The 13,003-nt window shown below is 43.1% G+C and overlaps 1 protein-coding gene across 1 annotated transcript in view; it reads right to left on the bottom strand.

The window, feature by feature from the left end:
* Nucleotides 1-11,032, bottom strand: part of dnajb12b (DnaJ heat shock protein family (Hsp40) member B12b) — a 25,053-nt gene extending 14,021 nt beyond the window's left edge. Inside the window, exons 1-4 of the mRNA XM_079845525.1 lie at nt 10,834-11,032; nt 5,583-5,733; nt 3,813-3,958; nt 2,643-2,652 (exon numbers count right to left, since the gene is read on the bottom strand). Of these exons, the coding sequence (XP_079701651.1) occupies nt 2,643-2,652; nt 3,813-3,958; nt 5,583-5,733; nt 10,834-10,966 (440 nt within the window). The 5' untranslated portion in view covers nt 10,967-11,032. The remainder of the gene's footprint in view (nt 1-2,642; nt 2,653-3,812; nt 3,959-5,582; nt 5,734-10,833) is intronic.
* Nucleotides 11,033-13,003: the final 1,971 nt, after the last annotated feature.

Here is a 13,003-nt window from a genome sequence, read left to right as displayed (position 1 = left end):
AGCATTAAAAACACACATCACACTTTCCTCCAGTTCATCTGTCTTTAGTGTGTGAGTTCTTCTCTATATCAGTGTCAGAGCTCCTGAACTCCTCAAACGCCTCCACTGGAGTCTCAACACGCCACAATATTCCTCATTATAATAATTCATGCGCAGAATAAAGGGGCGGGGCCTGGTTGAGTTAGTTAGTCATGCGCAGAGCCATAGAGACAGAGCGACACGCGTCATAATCTGAAGGCCACGCCCACCGGGGGGAAAACAATCCAACGCTCTCCATTGACTTTGCATTGCGTGAGCTGCCTCATTGTCATTTCGGACTTATAACAAAAAACAGAACAATGTCTGAAAGCTGATATGTGACAAAGTGTACAGCAAACAAGCTAAACAAAACCCACAACCAAAAACCCAGACGTTTTTATAAGTTATTGACCCAAAAACGAGCGTTTAAGGACAAAAAAGTGGATACAGGCCATTGAGACGGGTTATATTACACTGAGAAGTACACACACTAGAGGAGAACGATATCAGAGACAGGAAATATCATATATAAAACTGACATTTGGAGATTTGACTTAACAGTGACACATATTTACTACACACATAGACACACTGAGTGTCAGGATCCCAAAATGTCCCCATTCTTCAGCTGAAGCGTCCACGCTTTATCCACTTTTGTCTCCTTAAACTCTTGTTTTTTTGGGTCGACAGCTTATAAAAACTTATTTCTGTGTTTTTTAAGCTTGTTTGCTGTACACTTTGTCACATATCAGCTTTTAGACATTGTTCTGTTTTTTTTTATAAGTCCGAAATGACAAGGATGCAGCCTCACGCAATGCAAAGTCAATGGAGAGCGTTGGATTGTCCCGCCCCCCCCCACGGTGTGGGCGTGGCCTAAATACGCTCTGTCTCTATGGAGAGAGAGAGTCGCGACAATTCCATAGACTCCAATGGAACGTTTTTTTTACAGCAATGGCGGCTCGTGGAGATTCTCAATAGTTCCCGGAAGTAGCAGCCGCGCCATAGACTTACAGCAGAACACACCGTTTGTGATGCACTTTTAAAAGGTAAGACGTTTAATCAGTAAGATTTTAAATTATCAGCACATCTTAAAAATAACTTGTACATTAAAGCCTGCTTGGGTAGATTATTCATCATTAAAAACAACATCGCTGTGACTACATACTCATGCTACATACACATGTCGATAGGATGAAACGATTACCGGTTTCACGATAAACCACGATAAAATTTAGTGACGGTTAGTAATATCGTAGAAAATTTAATTATCATTAAAACCGCGTGTGATTATCACGATTGTGAAAACTCGCGGTAAATCTTGTCCAGTCAGCGTCAGTCTGGCGCAGCGCACCGCTGTTTTTGAATGAGAAGAAATGGAAGAAGGCAGTGACAGCGCCGGGAGATTTTTCAGCCTTCTAAAAGGACCAAATCTGAGGCGTGGTCATATTTTGCCTTTTACAAAAGTCCTGAGGGAAACTTAATCGAAGATGGTCACCCTGTCTGCAGAACATGCCAGAAGAAAGTCGCTGTAATAGGGAGAAACACTTCAAAACTACGAACGCAAGGCAAGTGGACTTTGACCTCAATACCAAAACTACGTCTGGCAAATAATATGAAGCGAACGAATTCAGACAAGACTAGGGTGACATTTAAGGGATAATATTCAGGGCTTGACATTAACAACCGCCATTAGCGGGTATAAGTTAACGTTATTTCGGCTGCACACTAGTCACTCTGGCTGTTTAACTTATTATAGTCTTCTCAAACGCTGTCTGTTATAATCGCGTTGCGCATTATAACCACTCACGCGTGTTTATATTGAGTTTATGAATGCAATATCTCATAATCAGAGGCGTTCAGAGCGCGCGCCGCACTCACTCCCTGAAATCTGCACTCAAAGCAGAGATAAACGTGCGATGTACGCAGGAGATTCACTCATCATACAGTGTTGGACTGTTTTTGTTCTATTTCAGCAGCGAAAATAGTTTTAAAACACACAGCAGAACCACAGCGCGTCTGATATGACTGCATAACACAGGCGAATTTAGGGACCGTCTCTAAAGTTACACACAACATTGGTAACGTTATACACGTTTCAAACTTCAATAGCATTTGAAGAGAATGACAGTCATACAACTGACTGTAAAGTGATCATTTAGGTGTCAGGTATGATGCACACATTTGATATTTAATAATTAAACTGTCAAATCATATGGAAATATGGATATGCATTATTTCACTAGGATACTGTTTGGGCTCTAACACAAAACATGCTAGATTTAAATGCATCACTGCTGAACATTGATGAGAATATTGCTTGAGAATATATTTACAGAGATAATATTAGAGATTATATTTACGATAAATTATTATTATTTATGCATTATGCGTTGCTATTGAGGCCATTAAGGAAGGAAATCCCACAGAATCAAGCTTAAAAAAGTGCATAGAGCTGCTTTAGTTATTTGTTGTTTGTTGAATTTCAAATATAAAACTTGTTGAAATGTTTTAAGTGTGTGAATCTGTTCTTTTTGAATACTTTCATCTCGTTTGAACAAAACCGTGATAATATTGATAACCGTGATAATTTGGGTCACTATAATCGTGATGTTAAATTTCCATACCGTTTCATCCCTACATGTCGATGAGTAATAAAATTATTGAAAATCAATGCATTTATTGACTATTAATTACCAAAAATCGCAGTTCTGTCACGGTGACTATCAATTTGAATTGCCCGCCAAAGCACTTCCTGGAACTATTCGAGGTTCATTTTGACAGCAAATTTTGATTTCGTTTTAGTCGTATTTTAGTCGCCTGAATTGTTTTTAGTTTTAGTCTAGTTTTAGTCTCCTAAAATCTAATGAGTTTAGTTCAATTGTAATACATTAAGCATTTAATCATTACATAACCGACTGTCACTCGAACGGACATTTTAACATCATTTTGTGACATTAAAAATACACGAAAGAGCTCAATTCACTTTGTTTGTTTTTTAAAAACATCTTTATAGTTTTTATAACTTTGTATTACTGTTTTAGTTAGTAGGCCATATCAGTTTAAGCTAAAGCTTCAAAATAAGTTTGTTTATTTATTTTTTAAATTTCAATTAACATTTATTTAAGTAATGACGTTTTTTAAATGGTTTTAGTGAACTATTATAACCCTGATACTTTATTGAATATGTGTCAAATACTGGTCTTTCCTCCTGACTATGAATTAAATGGGAATGAAATTAAGTACAGTTTATTGTATAAGCAAAAACGAATATATAATGCGTGACTTTTAATGATAAACGAGCTAGAAATGCACCGGGACTCTTATTTTGAAATGTATGCGTCTCTATTGCAGTTGCAGGAGCTCATTCAAGTTCAGGAGATAAAATATGCATTGTTACAACCGTCTAAAACATATTACTATATAAACATCGTAAAGTAAACATTGTCATTATTCATCAGCATTAGTTCATAAACAATTGCCTGGCATAAATGTGTGTTATTGATTGATTGTGAGCCGCTCTGATCGTTTTTATTTGTTGACGAAAATGACAGTTGATTTTCGTTATAGTTTTTGTCATCCAACACTAGTTTATTTAGTTATCGTCTCGTTTTCGTCAGTGAAAAAAGGCAAATTATTCGTCAACGAAATTAACACTGGCTCCAGCCGACCAATCAGAGCACAGTGTGCTTTTCAGAAGGAGGGGCTTCACAGAGACAGGAAGTAAACAGAGCGTTACTGACAGACTGGGAAGAGAGGAGCCGCAACACTGGAGAACATGAGGAATAATCTCGTACCTTTGAAGGCCTCTGTGGCTCCCGGCGCCTGATTCTTGTCCGGGTGGAACTTTAATGCCAGTTTTCTGTAGGCTTTCTTCAGCTCGTCCTCAGACGCTTCCTTCTCCACACCCAGAGTCTCATAGTAGTTCTTACACTGCTTTATTCTACACACAAACACAACGGACCTCTTAACAACACACACACGACTAAACAAACACACTCAAAACTACTAACTAATTACAATTACTTCTGTTAATTGAAATGAAGATTAAATAAAATGAAGATATTAATATGAAAACATTGTTGCATTGGCAACTCAATTAAATGTTAAAGTACTGAAATTATTAAAGAAATAAAACAAATTAAAGCTAAATATAAAATTATTTAATTATTTAAATTAATAATTATAATTAAATTAAAAATATAAATATAATATTAAAAAACAAAAAGTAATATAATAAAATACAAATATAATTAATAAAGTATAATTAATATATAATTAATAACATAATAAATATAATATAGTATAATATAATTAATATAATATATTATGATTAATATAACAAAATAATATAATTAATATATTATAATTAATATAATATATTATGATTCATATAACATAATAAATATAATATAATTAATATATTATATAATTAATAATATAATATCATATAATTAATATAACAAAAATAATATAATTAATATAACATAATAAATATAATATAAATAATATAAAATAATAAATATAATAATTAATATAACATAATAAATATAATTTAATAAATATGATATAATATAATTAATATAACATAATAAATATAATAAAATGAATATGACATAATATTTTTATTTTTATTTTTTATTTATCCTTTGTTTTACCAGGGTAGTCACATTGAGACAGTAGTCTCTTTTTCAAGTTAGCCCTGGCCAAGAAAATATATTTTTATATAAAAATATATTAATTATATTATATGAATTGTTATATTTAGTATAACAATTAATATAATTAATATAATATAATAAATATAACAATACATATAATATAATTAATATAACATAATAAATATAATATAATATAATTAATATAACAATTAATATAATAGCTAAAATTTACTAAAGCTACTAAAAATATAAAAATAAAAGATCATTCAAAATATTAATAAATAATAGTATATAAATAATAGTAAAATAACACAGATTTGGAACTTATGGAATAACATATTTAAGTTGAAGTACTAAAATTAAGTTATTAAAATTAATAAATATAAAATATAAATAGAACATAAAAACAAAAACTAATATAATCAAATAAAAATATAATAAACAAAATCACATTACAGAATTGCTAAAACTTACTAAAACTACTGAAAATATAACAATAAAAAAATATGACTAAATATTAAATATTATAAACTAAAATAACACTGAAGTTGAAGTATTACAATTATTACAATTAAAGCTAAATATAAATATATAAGAAAACATAAATAAAGATGACAAAATCACAACACATTTGCTTAAACTTACTAAATCCTGAACTAAAATGTGAAATATGGAAAAATATGAATAAAAAGCTCATTCAAAACATATAAATATTATAATAGTAAAATAACACTGATTTGGATCTTATGGAATAATATATTTAAGTTGAAGTACTAAAATTACTAAAACATGAAGTAAAGATAAATATATATAATATAAAAACGAATATAATCAAATAAAAATGTGATATAATACTATAATATAATAGGTGACAGAAGAGCATTGTGTATCAGGGCTGATGTTCACCTTCTGACGGCCTCGGCCTGCTCAGGTGTGTATGGTTTACTGGAGTCAGCCGGAGCGGAGCCGTTACTGCTGACCCCTGACCTCCGCTGACGAGCTCCTGCGCCGTTCTGAGGACACGCCTCCCCGTTCTGCTCCAGAGACTCCAGCAGCTCTGACCACACACACACACACACACACACACACTCATCAGTGAAACACACAGCCGAGGGCCTTAAAGGGACAGTACACCCAAAAAACACAACTGTCATCACTGACCATACATTGCATTTTCTTTCCTACTATGAAAGTCAATGGATACTTGCTTGCCATCATTCTTTAAAATATCACACACTGTCTCACACACACTCACTCACACACACTCACACACACTGTCTCACACACTCACACACACTGTCTCACACACTCGCTCTCACACACTCCCTCACACACTCCCTCACACACTCCCTCACACACTCCCTCACACACTCCCTCACACACTCCCTCACACACTCCCTCACACACTCGCTCTCACACACTCGCTCTCACACACTCTCTCACACACTCTCTCACACACTCCCTCACACACTCCCTCACACACTCCCTCACACACTCCCTCACACACTCCCTCACACACTCCCTCACACACTCCCTCACACACTCCCTCACACACACTCCCTCACACACACTCCCTCACACACACTCCCTCACACACACTCCCTCACACACTCGCTCTCACACACTCGCTCTCTCACACACTCCCTCACACACTCCCTCACACACTCCCTCACACACTCCCTCACACACTCCCTCACACGCTCGCTCTCACACACGCTCGCTCTCACACACGCTCGCTCTCACACACGCTCGCTCTCACACACGCTCGCTCACACTCTCTCACACACTCCCTCACACACTCCCTCACACACACTCCCTCACACACACACTCCCTCACACACACGCTCGCTCTCACACACGCTCTCTCACACTCTCTCACACACTCTCTCACACACTCTCTCACACACTCCCTCACACACTCCCTCACACACACTCCCTCACACACACACTCTCCCTCACACACACACTCCCTCTCACATACACTCTCTCACACTCTCTCACACACTCCCTCACACACACTCCCTCACACACACTCCCTCACACACACTCCCTCACACACACTCCCTCACACACTGCCTCACACTCGCTCTCACACTCGCTCTCACACTCGCTCTCACACACTGCCTCACACACTGCCTCACACACTGCCTCACACACTGCCTCACACACTCGCTCACACACTCGCTCACACACTCGCTCACACACTGCCTCACACACTGCCTCACACACTCGCTCACACACTCGCTCACACTGCCTCACACACTGCCTCACACACTGCCTCACACACTCGCTCTCACACACTCGCTCACACTGCCTCACACACTGCCTCACACACTGCCTCACACACTCGCTCTCACACACTCGCTCACACTGCCTCACACACACTCTCGCTCACACTGCCTCACACACTCGCTCTCACACACTGCCTCACACACACTCTCGCTCACACTGCCTCACACACTGCCTCACACACTGCCTCACACACTGCCTCACACACTGCCTCACACTGCCTCACACACTGCCTCACACACTCGCTCACACTGCCTCACACACTGCCTCACACACTCGCTCTCACACTCTCTCACACACTCCCTCACACACTCCCTCACACACTCCCTCACACACTCCCTCACACACTCCCTCACACACTCCCTCACACACACTCCCTCACACACACTCCCTCACACACACTCCCTCACACACACTCCCTCACACACTCGCTCTCACACACTCGCTCTCTCACACACTCCCTCACACACACTCCCTCACACACACTCCCTCACACACACTCCCTCACACACACTCCCTCACACACACTCCCTCACACACTGCCTCACACTCGCTCTCACACTCGCTCTCACACACGCTCGCTCTCACACACGCTCGCTCTCACACACGCTCGCTCACACTCTCTCACACACTCCCTCACACACTCCCTCACACACTCCCTCACACACTCGCTCTCACACACTCGCTCTCTCACACACTCCCTCACACACACTCCCTCACACACACTCCCTCACACACACTCCCTCACACACTCGCTCTCTCACACACTCCCTCACACACTCCCTCACACACTCCCTCACACACTCGCTCTCACACACGCTCGCTCTCACACACGCTCGCTCTCACACACGCTCGCTCACACTCTCTCACACACTCCCTCACACACTCCCTCACACACTCCCTCACACACACACTCCCTCACACACACGCTCGCTCTCACACACGCTCTCTCACACTCTCTCACACACTCTCTCACACACTCTCTCACACACTCCCTCACACACACTCCCTCACACACACACTCTCCCTCACACACACTCTCTCACACTCTCTCACACACTCCCTCACACACACTCCCTCACACACACTCCCTCACACACACTCCCTCACACACACTCCCTCACACACACTCCCTCACACACTGCCTCACACTCGCTCTCACACTCGCTCTCACACACTGCCTCACACACTGCCTCACTCCCTCACACACTGCCTCACACACTGCCTCACTCCCTCACACACTGCCTCACACTCGCTCTCACACTCGCTCTCACACACTGCCTCACACACTGCCTCACACACTGCCTCACACACTCGCTCACACTGCCTCACACACTGCCTCACACACTGCCTCACACACTGCCTCACACACTGCCTCACACACTCGCTCACACTGCCTCACACACTGCCTCACACACTGCCTCACACACTCGCTCTCACACACTCGCTCACACTGCCTCACACACTGCCTCACACACTGCCTCACACACTGCCTCACACACTCGCTCTCACACACTCGCTCACACTGCCTCACACACACTCTCGCTCACACTGCCTCACACACTCGCTCTCACACACTGCCTCACACACACTCTCGCTCACACTGCCTCACACACTGCCTCACACTGCCTCTCACACTGCCTCACACACTGCCTCACACACTGCCTCACACACTGCCTCACACACTGCCTCACACTGCCTCTCACACTGCCTCACACTGCCTCACTCACTGCCTCACTCACTGCCTCACACACTCGCTCTCACACTGCCTCTCACACTGCCTCTCACACTGCCTCACACACTGCCTCACACACTGCCTCACACACTGCCTCACACTGCCTCACACTGCCTCACACACTCGCTCTCACACACTGCCTCTCACACTGCCTCTCACACTGCCTCACACACTGCCTCACACACTGCCTCACACACTGCCTCACACTGCCTCACACACTGCCTCACACTGCCTCACACACTGCCTCACACTGCCTCACACTGCCTCACACACTCGCTCTCACACACTGCCTCTCACACTGCCTCACACACTGCCTCACACTGCCTCACACACTGCCTCACACTGCCTCACACACTGCCTCACACTGCCTCACACTGCCTCACACTGCCTCACACACTCGCTCTCACACACTGCCTCTCACACTGCCTCACACACTGCCTCACACACTGCCTCACACACTCGCTCTCACACTGCCTCACACTGCCTCTCACACTGCCTCACACTGCCTCTCACACTGCCTCACACTGCCTCACACACTGCCTCACACACTGCCTCACACACTGCCTCACACACTGCCTCACACTGCCTCACACACTGCCTCACTCACTGCCTCACACACTGCCTCACACTGCCTCACACACTGCCTCACACTGCCTCACACACTCGCTCTCACACACTGCCTCTCACACTGCCTCACACACTGCCTCACTCACTGCCTCACACACTCGCTCTCACACTGCCTCACACTGCCTCTCACACTGCCTCACACTGCCTCTCACACTGCCTCACACTGCCTCACACACTGCCTCACACACTGCCTCACACACTGCCTCACACTGCCTCACACACTGCCTCACACACTGCCTCACACTGCCTCACACACTGCCTCACACACTGCCTCACACTGCCTCTCACACTGCCTCACACACTGCCTCACACACTGCCTCACACTGCCTCTCACACTGCCTCACACTGCCTCTCACACTGCCTCACACTGCCTCACACACTGCCTCACACACTGCCTCACACACTGCCTCACACTGCCTCACACTGCCTCACACACTGCCTCACACTGCCTCACACACTGCCTCACACACTGCCTCACACTGCCTCACACACTGCCTCACACACTGCCTCACACACTCTCGCTCACACTGCCTCACACACTGCCTCACACTCGCTCTCACACACTGCCTCACACACTGCCTCACACACTGCCTCACACACTCTCGCTCACACTGCCTCACACACTCTCGCTCACACTGCCTCACACACTCGCTCTCACACTGCCTCACACACTCGCTCTCACACTGCCTCACACACTCTCGCTCACACTGCCTCACACACTCGCTCACACACTCCCTCTCACACACACTCGCTCTCACACACACCCTCTCACACACACTCGCTCTCACACACACTCGCTCTCACACACACACGCTCTCACACACACTCGCCCTCACACACACTCGCCCTCACACACTCCCTCACACACACTCGCTCTCACACACTCGCTCTCACACACACTCCCTCACACTCTCACTCACTCTCACTCACACTCTTAGAAGCGTAAGAGGATGAGACGCTACATGAACATCAACGATAAAAAAATATTGTTTTAAAAACAAAAATGAATGAAAAAAACAATGCATCATTTTTTTAATGAAAATGGCACAATGTAACAAAAATAAAGTTATTTATGCACAATTATTAGCATTATTTAATTCTCTCTCTATATATAACTAAAGTATTTCTATATAAATGATTGTTAAGGTGAAGTTTTGAGCGCAATAGTTTCCTGCACTAACGCGAGATGTAATTAGCTCAGTGGGGTCTGAGATTAACATGACATCTCAATCTGACGCGCATGCAAGAGTTGCATCATCATCACCATCATCATCATCATAATTTCTAACTGTACAGTAGCGCGCGCACACACACGCACCAATAAACATGAACACAATCACACCTCTGTGTTTAAGCAGATCTGAGCAGCACATTCGGACATTTAGACACACATTACGCGCGGATGAACGTCGCCATGAACGCGCAATTCACACACACGGCCCAATCACGCGCTAGTGAGACCGTAGGGCGCTCGGGGCCTGGATTAGCCCGGGTTCGGTCGCTCACCCTGCGCTCTGCGCGTCGCGTACAGCCGCTGCGCTTTCTCCAGGAACCGGCGCGCTCTCTCCGGTTGCGCGCTCCCCAGCGCTCCGAGCGCGATCTCGATGCATCGCTCCGCTTCATCCCTGTTCACCTCCATCCCTGCTCTGCTCAGAAACACCAGCTGATGTGATGATCCACACTCGGGAACGGCACCATTGAGCTGCAAGCGTTGTCAGCTGATGAGAACTGTTTCCTGTGGGACGCGCGCGGGGCGCTTCCTCCAGGGGGCGCGTGTTGGCCCAAACAACCACACGCATTCGGGCTTTGTTTGTTATTATTTGAATATATTCATTCAAACGATTCATATCTAAGACACATTTTAGGATACTTGATTTTAGGAAGGTATTAAACATTAATCACACACGACTGCTCATCCGGCTCAACACTGAGAAAAGTGACAGGTACCACGTGACCATGCGCGGTTATGCGCGTTCTCGAGCACTGATCTGGATCATTTTTGCACCACACCACTATTATGCTATATAAACAAAACATTGCAGGAATATTAGATTGTACCAGGTAATATTTCATCATGTTATAAAGCTATGGGGCATGTTGTCACATCCCACTTCCATTATCTCGGGGTAAATCAAGAAAGAAGTACTGAACAAAACAAAACCACATGATTGTACTAGACGTGTGGAATTAATGTGGGAAAAATTAATACTCTGAACCACAAGTGTATTTACACAAACTGAGAGCGTTAGGTTATGACCCGCTCTCCTCTATTGTATATAATGTCTTGTTTGTTGGTCAGTTTTTATAATCATAACAATAATTGATGCTGGCCAATTAAAGACCGCGTCTGAGACATAAACCCCTCCCATCTTAAACACTGGTGCAGACCAACAGCTTTTCCCGAAGCTTTTCCTATTTCTGTTTTTATAACAGTCTCCCGGGCGAGGAATGATGACGTGTTCACTCAACACTCCCTAAATAATGGTTTAAATACAATGCATTTAAATTAAATAATATATAGCCTACTTCCTGGCTTAATTTCATATATATATATATATATTATCATTATTAATTTTATTTTTTGTATTATAATTACATTATTATTATAATAACATTTTCATAATGTAATACCTTTTTTAGAACAGAATAATAATAATAATTATTATTATTATTATTATTATTGTTATTATGTTTTATCCCAGCGGTAGCCCAGTGATTAGTTTGTTTTAACCCAGCGGTTGGGTTGTTTTATCCCAGTGATTGGGTTGTTTTAACCCAGCGGTTGGGTTGTTTTAGCCCAGCGGTAGCCCAGCGATTAGTTTGTTTTAACCCAGCAGTTGGGTTGTTTTAGCCCAGCGGTAGCCCAGCGATTAGTTTGTTTTAACCCAGCAGTTGGGTTGTTTTATCCCAGCGGTAGCCCAGCGATTGGGTTGTTTTATCCCAGCGATTGGGTTGTTTTATCCCAGCGATTGGGTTGTTTTAACCCAGCGATTGGGTTGTTTTATCCCAGCGATTGGGTTGTTTTAACCCAGCGGTTGGGTTGTTTTATCCCAGCGGTAGCCCAGCGATTAGTTTGTTTTAACCCAGCGGTTGGGTTGTTTTATCCCAGCGATTGGGTTGTTTTATCCCAGCGATTGGGTTGTTTTAACCCAGCGGTTGGGTTGTTTTATCCCAGCGGTAGCCCAGCGATTAGTTTGTTTTAACCCAGCGGTTGGGTTGTTTTAACCCAGCAGTTGGGTTGTTTTATCCCAGCGGTTGGGTTGTTTTATCCCAGCGGTTGGGTTGTTTTATCCCAGCGGTTGGGTTGTTTTATCCCAGTGATTGGGTTGTTTTAACCCAGCGGTTGGGTTGTTTTAGCCCAGCGGTAGCCCAGCGATTAGTTTGTTTTAACCCAGCAGTTGGGTTGTTTTATCCCAGCGGTTGGGTTGTTTTATCCCAGCGGTAGCCCAGCGATTGGGTTGTTTTATCCCAGCGATTGGGTTGTTTTATCCCAGCGATTGGGTTGTTTTAACCCAGCGATTGGGTTGTTTTATCCCAGCGATTGGGTTGTTTTAACCCAGCGGTTGGGTTGTTTTATCCCAGCGGTAGCCCAGCGATTAGTTTGTTTTAACCCAGCGGTTGGGTTGTTTTATCCCAGCGATTGGGTTGTTTTATCCCAGCGATTGGGTTGTTTTAA

Source organism: Gobio gobio (genome assembly GCF_949357685.1).
Source record: "Gobio gobio genome assembly, chromosome: 20".
NCBI lineage: Eukaryota > Metazoa > Chordata > Actinopteri > Cypriniformes > Gobionidae > Gobio > Gobio gobio.
Note: the sequence above shows the minus strand (reverse complement) of the source record. Positions and strands in the feature narration are given on the sequence as shown.